Source organism: Onychomys torridus, chromosome 20 (assembly GCF_903995425.1).
Source record: "Onychomys torridus chromosome 20, mOncTor1.1, whole genome shotgun sequence".
In the NCBI taxonomy this organism is placed as follows: domain Eukaryota; kingdom Metazoa; phylum Chordata; class Mammalia; order Rodentia; family Cricetidae; genus Onychomys; species Onychomys torridus.
Genome location: NC_050462.1, coordinates 13,023,134 through 13,049,602, shown reverse-complemented (window position 1 = coordinate 13,049,602; position 26,469 = coordinate 13,023,134). Strand labels below are relative to the sequence as shown.

The window sequence follows — 26,469 nt, the reverse complement described above, 5'->3', positions numbered from 1 at the left end:
ATATGCCCAAGAGTGGTATAGCTCTTGAGGGAGATTGAGTCCCAATTTTCTGAGAAAGCGCCATACTGATTTCCAAAGTGGCTGTACAAGTTTGCATTCCCATCAACAGTGTAGGAGTGTTTCCCTTGCTCCACATCCTCTCCAACATAAGCTGTCTTTAGTGTTTTTGATTCTTCAGTGTTTTGATCATAGCCATTCTGACAGGTATAAGATGGTATCTCAGAGTCATTTTTTATTTGCATTTCCCTGATGACTAAGGATGTTGAACAATTCCTTAAATGTCTATTAGCCATTTGAACTTCCTTTGTTTAGAATTCTCTGTTTAGTTCTATAGCCTATTTTTAATTGGACTGTTAAGTATTTTGATGTCTAGTTTCTTGAGTTCTTTATATATTCTGTATATCAGCCCTCTGTCAGATGTGGGGTTGGTGAAGATCTTTTCCTATTCTGTAGACTGTCATTTTGTCTTAATGACCATGTCCTTTCCCCTACAAAAGCTCAGTTTCAAGAGGTCCCATTGATTGATTGTTTCTCTCAGTGTTGTGCTATTGGTGTTATATTTAGGAAGTGATCTCCTGTGCCAATGTGTTCAAGACTACTGCCTACTTTCTTTTCCATCAGGTTCAGTGTAACTGGATTTATGTTGAGGTCTTTGATCCACTTGGATTTAAGTTTTGTGCACAATGACAGATATGGATCTATTTCCAATCTTCTACATGTTGACATCCATGCCAGCACCATTTGTTGAAGATGCTTTCTTTTTTCCATGGTAGAGTTTTGGCTTCTTTGTCAAAAGTTAGGTGTTCATACATGTGTGGATTAATGTCAGGGTCTTCAGTTTGGTTCCATTGGTCTACATGTTGGTTTTTATGCCAGTACCAATCTGTTTTTATTACTGTAGCTATATAGTAGAGCTTGAAGTCAGGGATCGTGATGCCTCCAGAGGTTGTTTTATTATACAGGATTCTTTTGGCTATCCTGGTTTTTTTGTTTTTCCATATGAAGTTGAGTATTGTTCTTTCCAGGTCTGTGAAGAATTGTGTTGGGATTTTGATGGGGATTGCATTGAATCTATGGATTGCTTTTGGTAAGATTGCCAGTTTTACTATGTTAATTCTAACTAACCAAAAGCATGGGAGATCTTTCCATTTTCTGATATCTTCTTCAATTTCTTTCTTCAGGTACTTAAAGTTTTTGTCATACAGGTACTCCACTTGCTTAGTTAGAGTTCCCCAAGGTATTTTATATTATTTGTGGCTATTGTGAAGGGTGATGTTTCTCTGATTTCTTTCTCAGCCCATTTGTCATTTGTATATAGAAGGACTACTGATTTTTTTTTTTTTTTGAGTTAATCTTGTATCCTGCCACATTACTGAAGGTGTTTATCAGCTGTAAGAGTTTCTTCGTTGAAATTTTGGGGTCACTATGTATACTATCATGTCATCTGCAAATAGTGAAAATTTGACTTCTTCCTTTCCAATTTATATCCCTTTGATCTCCTTTTGTTGTCTTATTGCTTTAGCTAGAACTTCAAGTACTATATTGAATAAATGTGGGGAGAGCAGACAGCCTTGTCTTGTTGCTGATTTTAGTGGAATTGCTTTGAGTTTCTCTCCCTTTACTTTCATGTTGGCTGTTGGCTTGCTGCAAATTGCCTTTATTATGTTTAGTTATGTTCCCTGTATTCCTGATTCCAAGAACTTTATCATGAAGGGGTGTTGGATTTTGTCAAAGGCCTTTTCAGCATCTACTGAAATGATCATGTGGTTTTTTTTTTTTTCTTTCAGTTTGTTTATATGGTGTTTTACATTGAGAGACTTTTGTATGTTGAACCAACCTTGCATCTCTGGGATGAAGTGTACTTGATCATGGTGGATAATTGTTTTGATATGTTCTTCGAGTCTGTTTGCCAAAAATTTTTTGTTTTTGTTTTTTGAGACAGGGTTTTTCTGTGTAGCTTTGTGCCTTTCCTGGAACTCACTTGGTAGCCCAGGCTGGCCTTGAACTCACAGAGTTCCACCTGGCTCTGCCTTCCGAGTGCTGGGATTAAAGGCATGCGCCACCACCGCCTGACTGCCAATATTTTATTAAGTATTTTTGCATCAATGTTCATGAGGGAGATCAGTCTGTAGTTCTCTTTCTTTGTTGCATCTTTGTTTGGTTTAGGAATCAGGGTAATTGTAGCCTCATAGAAGGAGTTTGGTAACGTTCCTTCTGTTTCTATTGAGTGGAACAATTTAAAGAGTATTGGTATTAAGTCTTCTTTGAAGATCTGGTAGAATTCTGCATTGAAACCATCTTGTCCTGGGCTTTTTTTGGTTGGGAGACTTTTAATCACTGTTTCTATTTCCTTCGGGGCTATTGGTCTATTTAAATAGTTTATCTGGTCTTCATTTAACTTAGATATGTGGTACCTATCCAGAAAACTATCCATTTCTTTTAGATTTTCCAATTTTGTGGTGTTGCTGAAGTTTTCTCCAGTCCTGCCTGGCCCACGGTCAGGACGAATCTCTCTCACCTGCCAGTCCCGCAGCCGCTTAGACCAAAACAGAGTAATCATACAGAGACTTGTATTGCTTGCAAACTGTATGGCCATGGCAGGCTTCTTGTTATCTAGTTCTTCTATTTTAAATCAACCCATTTCTATTAATCTATACTTTGCCACATGGCTCGTGGCTTACGGGTACTTTTGATCCTGTTCCTTATTGTGGTGGCTGTCAGCATCTCCTCCCTCTCGGCTTTTCTGTTCCCCGAATTCCTCTTCTCTGCTAGTCCCGCCTATATACTTCCTGCCTGGTATAATCAGGCTAATCAGTGTTTTATTTATCAATCAATCATCCACAGCATTGTAGAGTACAGGTTTTTGAAGTATGACCTGATGATATTCTGGATTTCCTCATTGTCTGTTGTTAAGTTTCCCTTTTCATTCCTGATTTTGCTAATTTGGATGCTCTCTCTCTTCCTTTTGGTTAGTCTGGATAAGGGCTTGTCTTTCTTGTTGATTTTCTCAAAGAACCAACTCTTTGTTTCATTTATTCTTTGTATTATTCTCTTTGTTTCTATTTTATTCATTTCAGCTCTCAATTTGATTATTTCCTGGCGTCTATTCCTCCTGGGAGATTTTGCTTCTTGTTCTAGAGCTTTCAGGTGTGCTAAGTCACTAATGTGAGATTTCTCCAGCTTCTTTATATGGGCATTCAGTGCTATGAATTTTCCTCTTAGCACTGCTTTCATAGTGCCCATAAGTTTGGGTATGTAGTATATTCATTTCCATTGATCTCTAGGAAGTCTTTAATTTCTTTATTTCTTCCTTGACCTATTGGTGATTCGGTTGAGCATTATTCAGTTTCCATGAGATTGTAGGCTTTCTGTGATTTTTGTTGTTGAAATCTAACTTTAAACCATGGTGGTCTGATAGAATATAGGAGGTTATTCTAGTTTTTTTGTATCTGTTGAGATTTGCTTTGTGACTGAGTATGTGGTTGATTTTAGAGAAGGTTCCATGGGGTGCTGAGAAGAAGGTATATTCTTTTTTGTTAGGATGGAATGTTCTGTAGATATTGATTAAATCCATTTGAGTCATAACATCAGTTAAGCCCCTTATTTCTCTGTTAAGTTTTGATTTGGCAGATTTGTCCAATGGTGAGAGTGGGGTATTGAAGTCTCCCACTATTAATGTGTGATTTAAGCTTTAGTTAATGTTTCTTTTACATATGTGGGTGCCCTTGTATTTGGGGCATAAATGTTCAGAATTGAAACTTCATCTTGGTGGATCTTTCCTGGGATGAGTATGCAATGCCCTTCTTGATCTCTTTTGATTGATTTTAGTTTGAAGTCTATATTGTTGGATATTAGGATGGCTACACCAGCTTGCTTCTTAAGACCATTTGATTGGAAAAAACTTTTCCTAGCCTTTTATTCTGAGGTAGTATCTATCTTTGAATTTGAGGTGTGTTTCTTGTATGTAGCAGAAAGATGGGTTCTGCTTTCATATCCATTCTGCTAGCCTGTGACTTTTTCTAGGTGAATTAAGTCCATGGTAATTAAGGGATATTAATGACCAGTGATTGTTCTTTCCTGTTATCTTTTGGTGGTAGTGTGTGTGTATTTCTCTTCTTTGGGGTTTACTGCTGTGGTGTTATCTATTGCCTGTGTTTTCATGGGTGTATCTGACTTCCTTAGGTTGGAATTTTCCTTCTAGTGCTTTCTGTAGGGCTGGACTTGTAGATAGGTACTGTTTAAATCTTGTTTTGTCTTGGAATATCTTGTTCACTCAGTCTATGATGATTGAAAGTTTTGCTGGGTATATTAGTCAAGGCTGGCATCCATGGTCTCTTAGTGTCTGCATTATATCTGTCTAGGTCCTTCTGCCTTTCAAAGTCTCCATTGAGAAATCTGGTTTTATTCTGATGGGTTTGCCTTTATAAGTAACTTGGCCTTATTCCTTTGCTGCTCTTAATATTCTTTCTTTATTCTGTAGGTTTAGTTGTTTAATTATTAGTGGCAAGGGGACTTTTTGTGGGGGGATCTAGTCAGTTTGGTGTTCTATAGGCTTCTTGTATCTTCATAGGCATTTCCTTCTTTAAGTTGGGAAAGTTTTCTTCTATGATCTTGTTGAATATATTTTCTGTGCTTTTGAGTTGGTATTCTCCTCTTTCTATCCCTCTTATTCTTAGGTTTGGCCTTTTTATGGTGTCCCAGATTTCTTGGACATTTTGTGCTATAACGTTTTTGGCTTTGGTATTTTCTTTGAATGAAGAATCTATTTCCTGTATTGTATCCTCTACACCAAGATTCTCTCTTCCATCTCTTGTATTCTGTTTATGCGTGCAACTGTGTTTCCTGTTCGTTTACTCAGATTTCCTATTTCTGACATTCCCTCTGTTTGTGTCTTCTTCATTGTTTCTATTTCCCTTTTCAGGTCTTGAACTGTTTCTCTCACATGTTTAATTGCTTTTTTATTTTTATTTTTATTTTTTGGGCTTTCTTTAAGGGATTTATTGGTTTCTTCCAATTTTTTATTTGTCTTTTCCTCTATTTCTTTATTGATTTCTTTCAATTTTTTGTTTGTCTTTTCCTTAATATCATCTTTTCTTGAAAGGCCTCCAAGCATCTTCATGATGCTGTTCTTAAGGTCGCTTTCTTCTGCTTCTTCTACATTGTGATGTTCAGGTCTTGTTGTTGGAAGAGGGCTAGGTTCTGGTGATGCTCTATTGGTCTTTATGTTGTTGTATGTATTTTTGCCTTAACGTCTGCCCATCTCCTCCTTTAATAGGTATAAGAGGTGCCTGTGTCTGAGTGAGTTGCTGTTGGTCCACTCTGTGCTTGTTGTGTCTGTGTCTCAGGGGGTTCCTCTGGGTCCAGTCTTAGCTCTTGGTCTAATCTGTCTCAGGGAGCTGCTCTTGGGTCAACCCAAGCTCGTTGGTTCTGTGACTCATGGAGCCGCTCTTGGTCTTATCAGGGCTCTTGGTCCAGTCAGAGCTGACGGATTCTGTGTGTCAGGGAGCCTTTCTTGGTTCAATGAGAGGTGGCAGATTCTGTCTTAGAAAGCCACTCTTGGTCTAATGAGGGCTGGCGGTTTCCCTGTCTCAGGAGGTCACTCTTGGTCCAGTGAGAGCTGGCTGTTTGGTTTCTGTGCCTCGGGAAGTTTCTGGGCTCTGAGGGGGATGGGTATTGGGGCAGGTCGTGTAGATTTCAGGGTCCAGTGGGAGTTTTGGTGAGGGGGGCCTCCCACAGGAGTTTTGCCTGCTGGCCAGCAACTGGGACAGAGTTGGGTGGGGGTTCCCCATAGTTTATTTTTTTGACATTTAAAATTTTTATTTAGCTTGATTGGAAATGTCTAGCTAATGTTTAATGATAGTGTTTGAAAATGATAAAGTAAGCTGATACATACTAGAATGCTTGTATGAATTCATTTATATAGTAAGTATTTGATCTTTTTATGCTTTAACTGTATTTTTAACAAAATGCAACTATTTGCTAATAATATAATCCTAAAACTAGGATTTTAACCATTCCATGGCATTTCTATTACATAAATGTTGCATAATTCAGAGTATGGGCCATAAGACAGATACATATATTCATGCTGTTCTCTGAACAGGGCATTATTTTATTTAGATAGAACCAAGTAAATTTTGAAAGAAAAAAAAAAGAAAACCTTTTTCTTTCTTTTTTTAAAAGCATGTGGTAGTTAATAGGAAAAAGCTTACTCATATGTTTCAGATTAGTAAACTTTTTTTTTTTTTTTTTTTTTTTTTTTTTTTTTTGGTTTTTCGAGACAGGGTTTCTCTGTGTAGCTTTGCACCTTTCCTGGAACTTGCTTTGGAGACCAGGTTGGACTTGAACTCTCAGAGATCCGCCTGACTCTGCCTCCTGAGTGCTGGGATTAAAGGCATGCGCCACCCACGCCTGGCGGGAAACTTTTAAAAAGAAAAATTAGTCAATTAGATATTTTCCATGGTCAAAACATAGTTTAATTTTTTTCTCAAAAGAATGATAAATGTCTTAATAAATCTATTCATTGGCTAACAATCCTTGAAAATTTCTACAGATGATTTCAATAGGGTGTTTAGTCTCCGTGGAATGAGATAGTTATCAGTGTGAATTCTTTGTACCAGGCTTTCTATTCCTGTCACTTTGGCCAGAACTAGTATTAAATAAAAGACCAGAGATCTTTGTTGTTGCAGAGAATTTTTTAAATTATTATTTTAATAATATGTACTATTTAAAGAAAATTTAAAGGATGCCTAATTGGACAGGCAAATAGTACCTTTTGAGGTCTGTGTGTATAAGGAATATGGGAGCGATATACACACGTTGTGAGTCGAGGGAGTGTTTAGAATAGTTGGGAAAAACTTGGAATAAAGGAGCGAGAGCAGGAGAGAGGGCTTGTTTTTGCAGTGGCAATGTGACAGACCTTCTCCAGTTGCTGCGTGCTGATTGTTAGGGTTAGCTCTCTACATGTATGCATTAGAGTGGGGACCACAGCGTAACGTCTTTGTCTTCAGCCATTCTCCAGCTTTGTGTCTTACACAGAAAAGACCCAATAAACATGTGGTTGTACGAACATGTTTAGAAATTACTGAGCTGTTAAGAGGCTGGTCTAGAACTCTGGGAAAAGAGTGTTTCATGTGGAGGAAATGACAGACACCACAAGGAAGGAACATAATGGATTGATAGAGGGGAGGAGAGAGAACAGATTGGGAGGTGAGGAAATGCAGTGTTGGCAGATTAGCTACCGTGTGCAACATTTGGCACTGTTCTCGACAGCATTTAAACTACTGGGTGGTTTTAATAAATTCAGTGTGAGAATTAGAACTGCTGAACAGCAACAGAACCCTTTAGGGATAACAGCACTTTCCAGGTTCTGTGGATGAGAATTAATGCTTTTAGTTTTCATAGATAGGTTCTTTAGAATATTAATATTGTAAAAACAAACTGTTTTCTCTTTATTTGTGTTTTGATAATATAAAGCCTAAGCCTGCAGACTGTGGAACCAATGTAAACAATCATACCATGATCAAATTTATACCTTTATGAGGAACCAGAGTAATGGGTTTCTTCTGTTGTGTTTTGCATTGGGGCATAGCATTTCCATAAACTCCAGCCTGGCTTTTTACGTGCAAACTAGGTCTGGCCTGTGTACTCTCACACTTGTGCTTTCCTGTATTTTGCTGGAGTCTTATTGCCAGCATAGAGGACTTGCCGCTGTTTACCATTTCACACCCAGTGGCCACTGAGTTCCATTGCCTTCGCCTCATTTAGGCATTGGTACGAGTGAATATGTGATTCCTGGGCTGTCGGTTCAGAGACTGACTGGAGGGCCCCTGCTTCTAGAGCCTCATTTCCTCCTGGCCCACTTTGTAGCTTGGTGGAAGTTGTGAGTGACTATTTAAGGCAGAGTATCTGAAGCTTCTGGGTACAGTTGCAAGATGTATCAATTTAAGAAAATGGCAGTAGTAGGTTATCCACGGGTATCTATGATCTCTCCAGCTGTGGGTTCTTAGCCAAGTTTACAGTACTAGGCATGGGGCCCCTCCTACCGGCTAGGCCTTCAGCCCAACTAGACGCCCGTTGGTTCACCCACCCACCCGCGACAGAAGTGCCTCTGCTGCACTGTGCTGGGGTCCTGCCGGGCCAGTGGTCACTGTGGTTCACAGGCTTTACAGCTGGTGGGACTGTTGGTCACTTTTCTCCCTTGGCAGCCTGCCTGGCACCTTCCAGTGCTGTGAGAACTAGTCCTCAGGGAGGAGCCTTCCAGCTCCTGCCAGGACCAGCTTGACTCAAGTCCCAATCAAAAGTCTGTGGTGTCTTCAGAAATAGGGCCTTATCTTCAAGTTGTAGAAGGCAATCAAGGGCTGTGGTGCAAGCCTATACTGATTTAGAGATCTTTTGGGCTTCCCTGACCATTGACCAACAGGAAGTTTCTTGTATTAGTACTGATGTTTTTGTTTAGATAGTCTAGACCAATGGTTCTCAGTCTTCCTAAGCTGCAATCCTTTAATACAATTCCTCATGTTGTGGTGACCCCAACCATCACATTATTTTCGCTGCTAGTGCAAACTAATTTTGCTACTGTTATGAATCATAATGGAAATAGTGGTTTCTGATGGTCTCAGGTGAAAGGGTCATTCATTCCCAAAGGAGTTGCGATCCACAGGTTGAGAACCACTAGGCTATGGTTCTTGGGGGAAGCATCATCACCTCACATGGTATAACTTCATTTAGTGTGTGTGTGTGTGTGTGTGTGTGTGTGTGTGTGTGTGTGTACATCTACACACATATATGCAATTTTAGGTAAACATAAAATAATATGACTTGCTATGGCTTTTTCAAACATCTTTAATGTTATTTAACTCCCTGCCTCCTCCTTCCTCTGTATTATCCTTCCTCCCAGTTAAGGCCCTCCACTCCATTTCCCTCCTACCTCTTCAAAGCTCCGGGGTCCTACTATTTCCTCCCCCCCCCCAGCTTTTTTCCCCCCTCCCCCCTGGTCACAACTAGATGTCTTCAGGTGTGTAGTGATCGAATGTTTATTCTTATCCCTCTCTCACATGAAAAGAAAAACCCTTAAATCTTAGGTGATCGATTGCTGTGATGTTAATTTTCAAAGATTTTTAATTGATTAGTTTTTATCAGAAAACCAAATTAAGTTTATCTTGTAGTTTAGGGAAACAGAAATGCATAAAGCTCATCTGCAGGGTGAGTCCAGATCAGTCAGAACCTGGGCTCTTCCTGAGCCTGCTGCCTCCTCCTTGGGCAGAATGTGTGTACCTCTTCAGGAACCTTGGAGGCTTTATGTCTGCTTGGCAACACTAGGCTAAGATCAGTGAGTGTTAGCTGCGTTGGGAGCCTTTAAAGAATCATTATGAAGACATTAGAATCACCTTGGTGATTACTTCCTTGACCTGGCTTGAGTGTGTGTAGTTTATGTGCTCCTTTCAATCCCCTGCTAATTTACCAGCTAGAATTTGTCCTCTGGAATTGTGTTCTGCATTGAAGACTCTTTTTCTGACAAGGCCCCACCTCCAGAGGCAGAGCTACAGGTTGTCAGTGACTGCTGTTTGCTTCAAGAAGACCTCTTGTAGCTTTCCCAATACTTAAGTGGTCAGCCTTAAATGTATGTATATATAGGAAACACTAACTAGACTCAGTGGTGTGTGTGTGTGTGTGTGTGTGTGTGTGTGTGTGTGTGTACTGTATTATCTCATATTCTTTGATAAGCTATACCATTAAGAGAAAAATATATAGGCAAAAAAAATAGAAGTTGGCTTTATAAAGATCAGTTCTAGAGCTTTAGGGAAAGTCATTGTAATGATTCTGCACACCCAAGTTTTTACTTAACATGGTTGAATTATTTGAAGGCATTTTTACATTAGTTCTTTTCCTACAACTTAATTGCAGTTTATCTATTATTACCAGAAGCATAGAGTTGGCACTTGAACATTCATTAAAAAATTCTATCATAAGATTTCTTAAAATTCATTTTAGATTTCAAATAAATACACATTTAAAAAATTTAAACAGTTCATAAGATCTCAAGTGTGTCAGAAGTTGACATTTTAAAATTCAAATATACTATTGTTCAGTTCAGTTTTGGTTGATTTTATTGTACCTAGGGTCTTGGTTATTGAGAAAAAAATAGTAGACAGACACAGGACATAGCCATGACTAAATTAAAAACACTTTATTTTTGTTTCTATGAACAGTCAAGGAATTGGAGTTGTAATAATCAGCAGATGGCTTAGGGAGAGTGAGAAACCCTTGGCGTCTCGTTCAGTCTACACCAGACTGAGATCCATCAGAAACGAGATGGCCTGAGCATGTTTAGAGTCTGACTTTGAAATGTCGGAGCTGAGTTGAAGCTACTAGTTTTCCGTGGAGCAGTGTCTTTCTCCAGGGGAAAAGGAAGAAGGCATTGCTTCTGCGGAGCTGCTGTCCACCGCCTCCTGAAACTGCATGTCAGCACTGGGCAAGGTCAGCAGGCTGGGCTCAATGAGAGTTGAACCCTGCTGCCTTCTCCCAGGCAGTTCAAATTGGGGATCCGTATTATTGAAGCCTTAGATTAAAAGGGAATTTTAGGCAAAGCAGGTGAGATTTTTAACGTATACCACAGTACACATTCAAACCCACTTGTTTTCCTTAAGGGAATATTTTGTTTTGTGTGTAGATTTTGTGTTAATAAGCATGCTTGAGTACAGAGATCTGGTAACTGTAAGTGATTACTGTTACCTTCTAAAATGATAATTAGTTTGTAAAGAATACGTTTAGGCCTGGAATACAGCTCAGCTGTAGAGACCCCAAGAAGTCCTGAGTTCTGTTTCTGACACTACAGAAAACTTTTAATTTATAATTTACTTTATGTTTTACATGGGTTTATGCTAAAAAAAAAAACCCTTGACTACAGAGCCTTATTTCTAGACTAGTGATCCTTAAGTGTATAGGCGCATTAGTATAATTATACTGGGGAAAGTTTGGCACAATAACACGTCCCTACTGATCTGGGTGTTCTTAGCACTTGTTATGTTCTTGCCTAGACCCTCCCTGTTTTGTGTTCTTAAGCAGTCTTATTATTATGTGAGCATAAAATAAATTGATACTTTGTACCTATTTTCAAAGATTTTTTTCTTGTGTTTTTCTCTAACATTAATGGAAATTATTTGAAAAACTTTGTGTGTTTCTATATATAGCTTGTCTTTCTTACATAATCATTTTCTTTGTCTAATCTTGTTTCCTGCTTTTCTTTGGTCACTGTTTTGTCCCAGGTATGTCCTCACGGATCCTAAGGAGTGGTCAATGATTGTGTGCTTTTTAGTAGTACTTAATGCCACTATTTGTCAAACGATTCTCCTGTTCGAGATAGTTTCCAAATGTTTCTAATCACAAGCACTGCATTTTAATATTGTTCTGAAAAGTCCCTTCTGATTTTGACCTTTTTCAATAAAATGTAGGAACAGGTTCACTGAGGAGCTACTGTTTAGTCATAGACAGTGGGCACCAGAGCAGTCATTAATCCTGAGGTATCTGCTTCTGTGACTTGTGCTCTGATGGCACTGATAGGCAGCAGATGTTCTGGGTTCTGAGAATCTAAATAAAGATCAGTGAGTAGGAGTTCTAATGAGTGATATTTCTCCAGCTCCTATCTTAATCAGTTATGTGCATCTTTCCTGTAGAATGTAAGATGCCTGGCACAGGGAAAGAAAACAAAAAGTAAGTTTGCAAAGGACAAATTAACCCAGCAGACAGCTTCACTGTCTGTTCTCTGTGGTTAGTAATTGGATCTGCCAGAAAGAACTGACACCAGATTAACGAGAGGGAAGGTATGCAGGCTTATTACAAGCAAGTATGAGGGCATGTTGCAGGGGTGAAAGGTGAACCAATACCCGAGCTCTGGTAGTCCCCAGTTCCCAGCAATGTCTTAATGGATAGCCATGAGTGCCCATGCAGCAGCCTGTTTATTCATCTTCATGATCAGGAACCTTTAACTGCTCCATATTGCCACCCCCCCCCCCCCACACCACCCCCTGTGCGCGCACACAAGCAAAAGCAGTTACGGAGTTGTCAGTGGCCCTTATTTAGGCATGCACCCTGCTCTTAGTGACTCAGAACTGCCCCATGTGCTTGAGTCTAGGCTCTGCCCTTCCTAAGGCTGACGAACCTGAAGCTGAACCACAGCCTACAAGTGTGCCACCCAGAAAGCAAGGCAGTAGTGCTGCTGGCGTTCAGCTACTTAGAATTCGCAGGGAGCTGGAGATGTGCTTCACAAGGAAAGTGTTTAAACATTGGAAAATTAAGTGTTACATAAAAATGGCAAATAGAAACATTGAACCTTATGTATCCAGCAAATGCCAGACCTAGCAAACTATGATAGTCTTCTGTCTTTGATTTAAAAACATCAAAGATAAAAATAGTAAAATATAAAAATAATGTTTTATAATCTCTGGGAGGGGGAAATCAGCAAAGAACTATCATTTAAAGCATTCCTTTCTTTAATTTTGTAATTTTTGACTGTGGACTAACTTAGGATGACAGTTCTGTTTAACAGAATCGATAATGAGCAAGGGAGCATAATTTTCATTATAAAATTCTTGATTTGATTAAAAACTCCTTAAATAATTGAGTGTGTGTGTTTATGGGTTTACCTAGTAACCCAATGAGATTGAGCATCATATATATGCTGCAAAGCAGACAAGGAAGAAGGAGAGCTGAAAGTACTTCTTGGGGTGCTAAATGAGTTTATGGGGATTAAGAAAAGGATCCTGACTTGTCAGGAAGTCAGGCTATCCCTGAAGCTGGGGTCTGGTGGGGGATGGTCTCCCCACAGGATCTGGCAATCCTGCTCCAATCCTGCTCCTCTCCAAGGGCTGTTACAGCTGACCTCTGCTCTGCCCCGAAAAGGGAGTTTCCCAGCAGAGGTGTCCCTTTCATCTTCTGCTCTGCCCCCCTAAGGGAGCTTCCCAGCAGAGATTCTGCTCCACGCTGGCCAAAGAACATTGTCACCCAAAACTCTTTTAAGAAAGCGATTGATTTGGGAAGGAGTCCAGCGGAGTGGTTGCCTCTGCCAGGGTGGAGAAGGACAGCTACTAACTGAACAGGCACAGGGCTTATATAGGACTTCCTACGGGCAATGTTTTCAGGGAGAAGATTGTCAGGGAAGGAAATGGTCAGATTTTGATCCCTGGATCTTGGACAAGCTCAGACTGGCTAGATTTTGTGCTCAGGGATTGGTTGGTTTTCCTGCTCAGGGACTGGTTGGTTTTCTGCTCAGGGACTGGTTGGTTTTCCTGCTCAGGGACTGGTTGGTTTCCTGCTAAGGGACTGGTTGATTTCCTGCTCAGGGACTGGTTGGTTTCATGTTCAGTGGGACAGAGGCAGGTTTGGCTCTGATTTCAGGGACAAGGTGTGTTTCTTCACTGGCTCTGGTTCCAGGGCCAAAGTGTGTTTCTGGTTTTAGGGTTTTAGTGTTCTTTCACTGGCTTTTGGGTTCAGGGTCAGGGTGGGTTTTTTCCACTGGCCTTTTTACCATACAGTTATATTAACAATTTTCCTCTGAAATGGAGGAGATTGAAAAAGCTGTGTTCTCCAAGATAATAAAATGACAGATACTCAACTAATAGAACATTGAAATGTTGCAGCGTCACCTTACAGCCACATTAAATAATGTGGTGGGGTTTGTGGCCAAAACATGTCTGTCTTAAAGTCTGGCAATACCTAACACGGTGTGGACAGAATTGGTAGAGTTCAGTCATGTTTATGGATGTTAATGAATGTCAGCCATCACATCCATTTGTCTTTACATCACAGCCTGTCCGGCACATGAAGTACTCCTTATTTAGGAAGTCTCTCCTGGGCAGTGTTTCGGATAACGGAGTAGTGACCCTCTGGGATGTGAACAGTCAGAATTCATACCACTGCTTTGACACTACACACAAGGCTCCAGCATCAGGCATCTGCTTCTCACCTGTCAATGAATTGCTGTTTGTCACCATAGGCTTGGATAAAAGAATCATCCTGTATGACACTTCAAGTAAGAAGTAAGTGTGATATGATCATGAGTATTTGTTTGGATTTGGGTCTCACCTAGCCAAGGCAGGCCTCAAACTTGCTAGTTAGCTAAACATGACCTTGAACTGGAGATCCTTTGGTGTTAATGCTTGAATTTCAAATGTGTCACCACACCCAGCTTATGTGGTACTTAGGATCAACCTAGAGTGTTGTGTATGTTAGGCAAGCACTATCCACCAACCTGCACCCTAGCCTAAGGTGTCCATGCTTTAGTTTAACAACAGTTACTTCATTAACAGACTTGTTTGTGACTTACACAGGCTTCTGTTACTATCCACGGGATCTAATATTGTACATTGGATGTATCTAATATGAAATTTTTCATGTGTTTATTTCATTAGTCTTAAGATTCTTTTGTAAAATACAACTAAACACACTTATTTTTTTTGTTTTGTTTTGTTTTGTTTTGTTTTGAGCTGAGGATAGAACCCTGGGCCTTGCGCTTGCTAGGCAAGCGCTCTACCACTGAGCTAAATCCCCAACTCCAACACACTTATTTTTTAAAGCAGTTTTGTTTTAAAATTTATTTCTGTACCAAAGTTTCTAAACTGATTATATTTTGGTCTTCTGTTTCTCTGTTACGGGTGCCGTCCTGAGCACTGTAATATCTTCCAACACTGCCCTTGGTCTCTCCCCACTAAGCACAGTGGCATTTGCTGAGTTCTGATAGTCTCCAGACATCACCAGAGATATCCCTGAGAAATGTTGGCCCTGCTTAGCTAGATGACCTTCTAACGGTTCAAACCCTTCTTTTGGGATAGCTGCTTGAGGTAGAACTTTATTAAAAAAAAGAGAAAGAAAGAAAAGGCTCTAGAATTGTAACGATGAGCAGTATCTAAAGACCATGTAGAATGTTCCAGACTGGGGCCTTTCGCCAGTACACCAGTGACTTGTTCACTGACTGGCAGCCTCTGGGCTCAGTAAGCCTTTTGTCCTCCTCCTTGTCTAGACCAGATAGACCAGCAAAGAACGAGCAAGTCAGTCTCCATTGGCCACATGAACTGTGTTGTTTTTAGCCTTTGGTCAGGAGATGCACAACTCAGAGCAGAGAGCATCTGCTCCTGTGAAAGGTCACATCCCCCCCCCCCACCCCGAGACAAGCAGGCCACTAAGTGGAAACTGGATATGTGGTGCCCACTCAGCCCTGAGGCTGCTGCTGGCTGTTTGTACAGTGACACTGGGGACTTGTCACACTCCCTGCCATAGAGTACTGACTGGAAGGCATATGTGGTCTACCTGGAACATGTCGGCTGTGCCTTTGATGTGAGTAGAAAAGTAGGGTGCAGTGTCCAGTCCTTTACAGGTCATTCTGTTACATGTGTCGAGACAGACTCCAGACTGCTGTAAGCAGCTGTCTGGGGTATGCATTGCTTGCCCAGTTCTGACTGATGAGTGTTTTTGATCAGTAGTTGTGCCCTCCAGGCTCATACTCTGTGTATACTAATACGATTGCACATCTCCCCCGTCTGAAGGCTGGTGAAGACTCTAGTGGCTGACGCCCCTCTGACTGCAGTAGACTTTATGCCTGATGGAGCCACTCTGGCTGTTGGGTCGTCCCGGGGGAAAATCTATCAGTATGACCTGAGGATGCTGAAATCCCCTGTGAAAACCATCAGTGCCCACAAGACATCTGTGCAATGTATAGCATTTCAGTACTCCACGTCTCTGATGAAGGTGGGATGTTCCCTTCCTTATTTTCAGGTTTACAAAAAACCCCTAGCTCAGAAAATGAAAATTGTATCTTGTCCACGAAACACAGTATTGTATTGCTTCCTAGGGATTTTATATGGTGACATTATACATAGTTTTAATATAAAGCCATCTGAGACTTGATTTTAAATTTATTTAATATTTAATTCTTATGTAAATCTTCATCAAAAGTATTCTAAAATGCATTTTTGTTTAGAGCAAGCTTCAAATATATAAAAAGAAAAATTAAGTTTTTAATTTAGCAGGGCGTTTATGAAATATTAATGTATAGTATGCCACATTAGTAACCTGAGCTTTTAAATATTCTCTTCCATTCAGGCAAGTTTAAGTAAAGGCTGCTCAAATAAGGCCACATCAGGGAACAAACGGAGTGTTGCTGTGAGCAGCGGCAGTGGGGCCGCTCAGAATTCTGGAACTGTCAGAGAAGCAACCACCCCTTCCATTGCCACAGTTCTCCCACAGCCCGTGACGACAGCAGCGGGCAGGGGCGGTGCTGCTCAGGACAAAGCAGGTAATTTCCCTTATGTCACAGTGTTCTGAGGACTTTGTCTTTCCCCAGATATCACGCGATTAGCACTTTTTTGGAGGACCTTGGACGCATTTGAGTATTTAGGTAAAACTGACTTGTAGATAGTGTTGAAGAAGTGACGCTTACTCACTTTACCTTGTTAAAGAGTTCTTGGGAGCACTTATGCTCTTAGGTGAGTTCCTGTTTTGAGAGGGAGCGATGCTTTTAGAGACGGGAGTGCTGACTCCAAGTCATTCCTCCTGAACACTCACTCACTCCCTCAGGCTGGCTGAGTGTGTGTGCTGAGTAGAGGGGGGGGAAGGCAGTGTGTGTGCTGAGTAGAGGGGGGGGAGGCAGTGTGTGTGCTGAGTAGGGGGCGGGAAGGCAGTGTGTGTGCTGAGTACAGGGTGGGGGGGAAGGCAGTGTGTGTGCTGAGTACAGGGTGGGGGAAGGCAGTGTGTGTGCTGAGTAGATCGTGGGGGAAGGCAGTGTGTGTGCTGAGTAGAGGGGGGGGAGGCAGTGTGTGTGCTGAGTAGAGGGGGGGAAGGCAGTGTGTGTGCTGAGTAGAGGGGGGGAAGGCAGTGTGTGTGCTGAGTAGAGGGGGGGAAGGCAGTGTGTGTGCTGAGTAGATCGTGGGGAAGGCAGTGTGTGTGCTGAGTAGAGGGGGGGGAGGCAGTGTGTGTGCTGAGTAGAGGGGGGGGGGCAGTGTGTGTGCTGAGTTGAGGGGGGGAAGGCAGTGTGTGTGCTGAGTAGAGGGTGAGGGGGGGAAGGCAGTGTGTGTGCTGAGTAGAGGGTGGGGGGGAAGGCAGTGTGTGTGCTGAGTAGAGGGTGGGGGGGGAAGGCAATGTGTGTGCTGAGTACAGGGTGGGGGGGAAGGCAGTGTGTGTGCTGAGTAGAGGGTGGGGGGGGAAGGCAGTGTGTGTGCTGAGTACAGGGTGGGGGGGAAGGCAGTGTGTGTGCTGAGTAGAGGGTGGGGGAAGGCAGTGTGTGTGCTGAGTAGAGGGTGAGGGGGGGAAGGCAGTGTGTGTGCTGAATACAGGGTGGGGGGGGAAGGCAGTGTGTGTGCTGAGTAGAGGGTGGGGGAAGGCAGTGTGTGTGCTGAGTAGAGGGTGGGGGGGAAGGCAGTGTGTGTGCTGAGTAGAGGGTGGGGGGGAAGGCAGTGCTGTGTGCTGAGTAGAGGGTGGGGGAAGGCAGTGTGTGTGCTGAGTAGAGGGTGGGGGAAGGCAGTGCTGTGTGTTTGGTTTGACCTCATGGTTCCTGATGTTCTATGTCATAAAATGGAAAGTCAGTCACGTGATAGGATGGATATTTGGAAATGCTGAATAGTGCCGGGCACGCATGTACCTGTTCGTTTGTTCATGGAGAGTCTAGTATGCAGATGATCTCTGCTGATAACCTGTTGATCCCCTCTGGTCAGAGAAGGTGCAGTGTAGGAGTGGGTTCACTGCGTGAGAGCAGAAACTAGGACCGCAGCCTGTGACTTCTCAGAAAGCACCCTAACCCCCCTAGTGGCGCACATACCCTGTCTTGTACTTCACAGGACAGCCTCTCCCTTCTCAGCTTTACTACTTCTAAATAGCAGCAGATCCACACATGTTGACCTCCAGTGTGGGGGTAACTTTTCATTATCAGTTTCCTGTGAGGGTCATAGTCACAACACACACACAGAAAAATAACTAGGTCCATATTTAAGAACTTGGGGACAAAGACTGTCTGCTTAGAAGAAATTAGTTTTGAAATATTAACTGGATAATGTCTCCTAAAGTGCTGAATTAACTGTATTATGAAAATTTGTCACGATTTTCATAAATGATTCTGCAATTCTTATCTTATTCCTAACTTTAAAAGATTAAAACAGTAGTAGTCTGTAAGCCGTGAACTAGCGTATCGGTCTTTAATAAGTAGTTCTTCAAGGATGCCACACGCCTTAGCAGTGGAAGGCTTGGGTCTGCTGGGTTGCTGGTCAATGATGGCTCTAACAGTCTTAGAGTTTCTGGCAAAGCATGAGTTTGCTTCATCTCTGCAAACAGTTTTGTGTCTGTTTGAAATACCTGTCAACCTACAGAGAAGTTTCACTCATAGTGGTGAGAGAGAGAGAGAGAGAGAGAGAGAGAGAGAGAGAGAGAGAGAGAGAGAGAGAGAGAGAGAGAGAGAGAGAACATGCACATGTTCTGGTGCAGGTGTGCTGTGTGTGCCGATGTGCATGGAAGCCTGAAGACAGCTTTGGGTGCCACATTCCTTAGGTACTGTCTACTTTAATTTTGGAGTCAGAGTTTCTCTCTGGCTTGGAACTTGCCAAGCTAGCTGGCCAGCAAGTCATAGAGATCCATGCTCTGCCTCCCCATTGCCAATGCTGGGACTGCAGACACCCTGCTATTCTTTTCTTGCGGGGTCTGGGGATCATCTTCAGCTTTTACTGCTTATAGGGCAAGCGCTGTTCTGACTGAGCCATCCTGGGCTCTACTGTCATTGGCTTCCCTTTATACACTAAGATAATGTTTAACATTTAAGATGGTTATGGCAATCTGAGAAGATGTATCCCAAGTGCCTGGCACACGAGACACTTGGTGAACCATAGTGTTGGTGATATTGTAGTCACAGTCATGACCATGACAATGACAGTTAGACTAAAGTTTTAACAATTCCTGTTTTTACTGGAGTTATCCAGCTGACTTATTGTGAAGAACCTCTGTAGACTTGTTGCTGGTCCTCAGTTTAAGTAGGAAGTAGCAGTTTTTAAGAAATGAAAATTAAGACTTTAGTACTATTTCTCTACTAACCCTCTGTCTGTTTCAAAGGCCAGGACATCCATCCATTCAGATATGTTAAAAACCTAGAAAAAAGGAAGCAAACTCCTCCCTGCCCTCATTCTTCCCTTTCATCCCACTCACTATGTAGCCCAAGCTAGCCCTGAATTCCTTAGCCTCCCAGTGCTGGTTTATAGCTGTGCATCACTGTCTCAGCTGAAACCACTACTGTGGACACCTGTCAGTGTTGGGATGGACAGGAGCTTTGGTTTTCTAGCAGTTGGTTTTTTAAGTTCATTTCTTTAGCCAGGCTTGGTCAGCTTTGGAAATTCAGTCATCTGTTCCATCTCAGGCTTTTCAGCTTGAGATCAAGGTGCCAAATCAAGCTCCTTCTGAAATATGCAGCAGTAGCTGCCAGTCCAGGGGCTGGAGTTCACCTAGTTGCTGCATCTCCCGAGAACTCACACCCCTAACACAAGCAAGACGGTCCTTGATCTGTGGTTTCTCCCAGAGTCTTAGCTCCAAGGCCATGCGCTAGCAACCCCTTAGCTGTTGCCTACTGCACTGTCCTTTATGAGTCTGCTACTGCTTTCCTTATTGCCAGTAACAAAGGGAGTCACTGAGTCCTGCAGTTTGAGAACGCCGCTGCCGCCGCCACCGCCGAGTCAGGTTAAGCTCCCACTATTAGTGAAGGAGGGCTTTGGATGGGGATCAGAGGCCTGCTTTCTGCAAGGTGGAGAACAAATGCTACCTGACTCCTGTTGTCCCTCAGGCCTCGTGCTTATGCCTAGTAGACTTGTCTCAGTCATTTATAGGTAGTCAGAAGCATAACAGACATACATTGTGTTCGGTGGACAGGGCAGCAAAGGCATATTGATGATATTAGAAACTTTCTTTCTACTGAAGTGAACCCTATGAACAAATGAGCTGTTTGTTGTTTTGAAAAGTCCTTCACTGACATATTCTGCTTTCCTTGATGCTCAATTACAAGATTGCCACAATATGGGTAACATTCATTTTTACAATCTAGCTTCTGGTGGTAACAGCTATTTAGATGTATGTTATAACTCTGATTTTTGTATCCGATTCTCCCAAGGCCTGCCTCGAAGCATAAATACAGATATTTTATCTAAGGAAACAGATGGTGGAAAAAGCCAAGATTTCTCCAGCTTTGATGATACTGGGAAAAGCAGTTTAGGGGACATGTTCTCACCAGTCAGAGATGGTAAGTGTTCAGGTCAGTGGGCGTAGACTCTTGATGCTGTTTGATGGGGGTCTAAGTCATATAATGGTTTGTTCACTTTCTCAGTTCCTGATGGGATCTTTCCTGTACCCTCTATGTGAGAAGTTAACAGTCTAAAGCAAATGCTAGCCATTGAACATGGCTCCTAAGCTAGCATTTTAATTTCCATAAAGGTTGATCCTCCCCCCACCCCTGTCCTGGGGATCACCCTAGGTCTTCTGTATGTTAGGCAAGTGGCTCCATCTCTGTACTTAGGGGCCAACAGAATTCTTAAAGGAGTTTCTATGTTATCAGCAATCTTTGACTTATATCTGCTTCAGATAAACTGCCCTCAAACCTAGGATGCTTGGTATGTAAAAGTCAAGATTATTGGTATTTATCTGCTATTTAGTCAGTGTTTCCTGGCTAGGGAATAGAGTGCCTCTTCTTTTTCACTTCTACATGATAGTTTCGTGTGTATACCGCATCATCTCTGCCACCACCCTGCAGATGTCACATTGAAAAGACACCTCTGCTGCCTTGATGCCTAGACACAGTGTATGCCATTGTCCGGCTGTGCTTCTCAGCTCTCCTGAGGCTCACACGCCTTTGTGGGATGAGTTCAGTGCTAATAGCAGGTGTCAGTGATCCAGGCAAATATCTAGAGGGTTATTGGATAGTTAATTATTCATACTTTCTGTTAATTCCATTTCTACCAATTACCTCAGAAAATATTCAGAGACATCTGTAAGATTTGTGTGTTTACTGTTTTATTTATAATATTGAAAAACCAGAAAAAAAAATCTAAGTGCCCATAGTAGAGGATTTAAATACACACACAGAGGGGAAAAGGGGAGGGGGGGTAGAGCAACTTTTTATTTAAGACTGAAGAGCTTTTTTGCAGATGTCTAAGTTCATGAATTCTTTCAGTTGCTGCACTGTTTTTCAAATGTAAAATGTGAGGTGTGTGTCTCTATTTATTGAGGCTTCATCTTCGTGGTAAGGAAAACATGGTTAGATGCAATGCTTGCTTTTGTTGACTAGAAATTGGTCGATCTCAAGGGTGCAGTTCTCCAAGAAAAGGGCTTAATCTTTGTGCCTCGGTTTCTTCATCTGTTAAATAAAAACAATTTTTATATTAGGAAGAATCTAAGAACTTACTTTAAAAAGTCTGCATGCATACGCACATGCATGTGTGTGGTGGGGGAGAGGAGAGAGTAAGAGGTGAGAGTGTTGGCATGTGATATGTAGCTTCAAAGTAAACATACATACGCAGATAGCAAGATTTCTGATCAGGTAATCATTTGCTATTGGCTAACCATTTGTATTTCTGATGAATTCGTGTGTGACTTTTGCCCATTATTCTGTTAGTATGTTAACATTGAGTTCACAGTTTTTGTTATATATTAGTAAATGAATAATTACAATATTGCAATAGTCTGTGATTGACGTTAATATCAGTAAAACCATATGTTTTTATGACATTGTAATACTTGTAAAATATTCTTATTTAAATTAATTACCCAAACAATTTTGCCAGGTAATCAAGGCATTATCTCTAGTGTAAATATGCAAACATTGTAGTTTTACTGTATTAGAAGCTTGCCCCAATCAGAAAGGCACCAGGTAGAATAAGCAAAACTGGGTTGTCGGGCACTAGTACCTACTTCAGGGATTGTTCATGTTCTGCTGTCCCCTTCCATGACCATGGGATGGACCTTTAGATTTGCTTTTCTGCAGGAAGCTAAAACAATCAGAGGGAACATGCATGCGTTAGTCTCCTGATGATGTTTGACTTCAGTCACACTCCAGAGTGTCAGCCTCTGCACTCTAGGGAGAGCCAATAGGAAACCTAGGCTGCTGCAGCTTCTTTGTTTTGCAATTTTAAAAAACTTGAAAGTTTATTATCTAAAAATGTTGCAAATAAATAAATAAATAAATAATTTGATTTTGTTAATTTATTCTAGATGGTGTAGTTAACAAAGGAGGTGATGAATCTATAGGCAAAGGCGATGGTAAGAAATCTAAGGACATATTTTCATGAAAATCTGAGGCAACACTGACGCTGCTGCTGCTGCTGCTGCTGCTGCTGCTGCTGCTGCATCCCAACTTCCCCACTGCTTTAGCTTTAGCTAGCAGACGCTGGCCTCTCACTGTTCCTGTGGCCTGAGTGTCACTTGGCCAGCTGCCTGGGCTACAGGTCCTTCCTTCCTCGATGCTTCCATTGAGGAGTCAGCCAGAGCTGCGTTCAACACTGCTTCCAAGCTCATTTGTGTGGTTTCTGACTGGAGAGACCATTTCCTGCCCCTGGGGCATGCCCTTGGTCAAGCTGCCAACAGAGCAGCTGCTTTCTTTAGACTAGACAGAGAGAAGCACGCTGTACCCTGACCTTGGGAGTGACGTCACACCACTTTCCCCACATTCCTTTCCTTTGTCTAGCTCACAGGCGGACTGAAGAATGTACACAGCATGGAGGTCAAAGGCACAAATCATCAGGGTCGCCTCACAGGCTGCCACAGACACATACAAATTAAAACAGTTATCAAGAGCTAATGTTGTTAAAACATTGATTGTGCTTTGTAGTTTTCAAAGTCTTGTCACAAGAAAAGAAACTTTTTAAGACATTCTTGCCATGTAGTCCAGGCTGGCTTGTACACGCTAGTCTTCTGCCTAAGCCTCCGAAGTGCATCGATGTGCCCGGGCACGTGTGTTTTTAAAGGCTCACCACACTTCCACATAGGAAGTAGAGTTTCAGGCTGTGGAAGAATATACTCCCAAATCCATACCAGCTCTGGGAAGTAGCTAAGAAATACGCCAGTCCTCTAAAACCAAATCCCATTTTTTGCTGAATTATTTGCCGTCATTTTAAGTAAGGCTTATACCAAGTGTTTGAGGTTGGGAACACTGTGTACATATGGCATTTCTTTACCCTTTGTCAGGCCTGGACTTTCTGTCACAGCTGAACTCTGTGTTCCCCCCGAGAAAGAATGCAGTCACTTCCGGCACTCTGGTCCTGCACTCCAGTCCTCTTAGTGTCTTTACGGGATCCCCAGCGAAAGAAGAGAATGAAAGTCATGAGCTGACAGCTGAGGCAAAGAAAACTTACTCGGGGAAGCAGGAGCCTAAGGAGTCCCTGAAGCAGGTATCCACCGGAATTCAGTGTTTGTCACTCAAAACAGGGACCGCCGGTGGGTGTCTTAATTATTAATTAACCTTGTCTGTGTTGAAGATAACTACTCATCGGTAAGAAAATACCTCATAACTCTCCTTTTTCGGGGAGAAATGATTTTTATTATCATAAAGGCCAGGGAAAGAATCAACTTCAGGTTTAAAAGAGAAAATCAAGTTAAAATATGTATGTTGTTACCCTATATCTGTGTACAGTCTTCATTCTCATTGAGGAAAAGAAAGTTCCAGCTAACTCACTTCTAAGAAGTAAAGCTGAAATAGTGGTGACGTGTCTTTATGTTTTCAGTTCACTGTGCCTGCTTGAGTAGTGCCCATACTTAATGAAAAGCTTAATTTCTTAAGTTGAGATAAAAGGAAAGAGATATGTAGAAAAGGGGAAAACTTCTTTTAAGAAGTATTTCCACTGCAGCCTCGAGCACGCTGGTGGTCAAGTTGTTCTTAGTGTTAAAGCAAATCTGAGGTGGCTAAGAACGCTAGTGTTAGCACCTTGAGGTCAAAGGTCGTAGGAAGGTCGAGACTGTAGGTATGCAAATGTCTGTGTTTTCTAATTTGTATTTAAAACTAGAACTTAAAAGATAATCAAGTCAGAAATATGAAAATGCCTTTTATTTTCAGATATTTCTGTCTAGTTGATGTGGTGGCATCTAGAGATGGCCTCCCTCCCCACCTCTTCCCAGAGTTTGCATTTGAGTGTAATCAACAAGTGCTTAGTAAATTAGCTTTTTGTAAATAGTCACATCTTCATTAATTATTAAATTGGTTTGCTGCTAGTATTAGCTTCTCAGTCTTTCTCTGTTCCTCATTTCTCCGACCCCTACCTTCTGGGGGGAAAAAGTGAGAACTAGAAAAAAATTTATGGGGAATGGGGTCAACTAAGCAACGGCATATTAAAGTGTCTGTTTGTTTTCAATACAAAGTTTACAAAGTTGATCTCTGGTGCTGAACCTGGAATTCTAAATACCTCTCCATCATCTAACCAAACAAGAAATCTTGAAAAATATGAAAAGCCCGAAAAAGAGATTGAAGCCCAGTTGATACATGAGCCCTCCGTCAACGGGTCCTCAGCTCCAAGTAAGCACGTCGAAGGTCCTTGTGTTTGAAAATGTGCAGTTGGTCCTAGCATGAGTGAGTCGTTAGATCCAGAGACGCTGGTTTGAGCTTCTTCCTCACTCTAACATGGAAGGGTTTGATTTAATTCACTGTACATAGAATGAAGTGGTTAATCACCTGAATTCTGTAAAATATTTGTATTCAAGTTTTATCCTTAGAATTTATGCCGTAGGCTCCTAAGACCCAGTTGCATTTAAGGGTTCTGTAAGAACTGCCTGAGAGAATCTCTTTCCAGAGAGGCCAGCAAGTCCACTGCATTTGTTAAACTCTAGGGCTTTGCCTGGGGCACTGCTCCACTCCCGTGGTCCTTCTGTTTGTTTATAATAGTCCTGGCTTATCTGGTTTATGGTGCAGCTTGTCACATACATCTTTTATAAGAGGAATGATTCAGGGACTCTTCAGGATGAATCCCTCTGTCATGTGTTATTACATTAGACAGTTGGCGGTTTATATATACAGATAAATGATTATTAGAAATAATGACATAGAAAGTTGCTAAAATTTGTATTCCAGACACTGGGTTTTTCTAAATGACACAGGAACGTTGTTCTTTTGCAGTTCCCCAAGTCTTCCTTTACCAAATCTTACTTAGAAATGTTTGATGTCTCTTAGTCCAGCTAAACTATTACTGTTTTCTCCATTTGTTTAGTTCCGAAGGTCGCTCCCTCTGTCATTGCTGGAGTAGCCAGTTCCCTCTCAGAAAAAATAGTCGATACCATCGGGAACAGTCGGCCAAATGCACCACTGACCTCGGTTCAAATCCGCTTCATTCAGAACATGATACAAGAAACTCTGGATGACTTCAGGTAGCGAGGAGTCACTGCGCTTGTTTTTGTTTGTGTGAAACCAGAGCCATTGGTGATTGTGTCCAGGTTCTGATGACCACAAAACCATAGAAAACAGGAAGCTTTACCTTTCTGTGCCGCGCTATGGAAAAAGGGACATTTGTCCAGAGCAGCAGAAAGATAAGGTGATGGGAAGTCCAGTGTGCAGGATGCCCTTGCAGATTCGGTCTTCCTCTCAGAATGTGGGCACATTTTCGTATACTCAGATGTAGTTCTTACATGCCATACTCAGGGACCACCTTTAGATGCACTGCGGGAAGTGATGTGTGCGACGTAGACGTCTGCGCTGTTTTATCTTGTTTGGGGGGCTGGGATGCGGGCATGTGTCACTGTACGCATGTGGCAGTCAAGAGGCCAGCTTTCTGCTCTGTGGAACTCCAAGTCTGCAGGCTTGACAGCAAGTGTCTGCAGCCACTGAGCCATCGCCCAGGTCTGACAGATACCTCTTAAATGTACTTCTGAGTGTTTTGGGATAGAGTACATCAGAATGTTACAAGGAAATAGGAAATCTCTCTGTAACTTAACTGTTCTTCCCATCATTTGAATTTTCATTATGAAGTTAGGTTTTGATGACTGTTCCTCCTACTGCATTTAGGTATGGCTCTAGGATTTTAGGTCATCATAAATTAAAATTGATTTTTTTTTCACTCAGAGAATGTTAAGATATTGGGATTATCTATATATTCTCTGAAATTTGCGGGATCAAACAATCTTTTTTAAGTTCCATGTTCTAGAGTGTTTCTGCCTCCTTTTCTTTGTTATTTCAGAGTTTGGAAGTTATTTTTAGTTACTGAGTTTGTGTGTGTGTGTGTGTGTGTGTGTGTGTGATGTTTTCCTTTCTGACCTTTAATTGCTTGGATTAAAATGAGAAGAAAATCAGAGTTGTATAGTTTTTAATTGGTGCACATTCTTTTTAATGTTTAAAATATTTTTAAAATACATTTTTAAATATTAGAAATTTTCTTTCTGAAAAATTGTCTTTTTGATAATGTGTGTGCTTAGTTTATGTGTCAGATATTAAGAATACAGAAGTGGGAGCCGGGCGGTGGTGGCGCACTCCCTTAATCCCAG

The 26,469-nt window shown here is 41.7% G+C and overlaps 1 protein-coding gene and 1 non-coding gene across 3 annotated transcripts in view; both read left to right on the top strand.

The window, feature by feature from the left end:
- Nedd1 (NEDD1 gamma-tubulin ring complex targeting factor) overlaps positions 1-26,469 on the top strand; it is a 48,822-nt gene that overhangs the window by 15,088 nt on the left and 7,265 nt on the right. For both annotated transcript variants that reach the window (XM_036169395.1, XM_036169394.1), the window contains exons 6-13: positions 13,807-14,036; positions 15,540-15,741; positions 16,096-16,288; positions 20,129-20,257; positions 22,222-22,269; positions 23,194-23,396; positions 24,361-24,514; positions 25,203-25,359. In XM_036169395.1, the coding sequence (XP_036025288.1) occupies positions 13,807-14,036; positions 15,540-15,741; positions 16,096-16,288; positions 20,129-20,257; positions 22,222-22,269; positions 23,194-23,396; positions 24,361-24,514; positions 25,203-25,359 (1,316 nt within the window). The remainder of the gene's footprint in view (positions 1-13,806; positions 14,037-15,539; positions 15,742-16,095; positions 16,289-20,128; positions 20,258-22,221; positions 22,270-23,193; positions 23,397-24,360; positions 24,515-25,202; positions 25,360-26,469) is intronic.
- Positions 25,966-26,110, top strand: LOC118571314. The gene has a single exon (XR_004943348.1). It is a non-coding gene; the product is annotated as a small nucleolar RNA SNORA79 (small nucleolar RNA).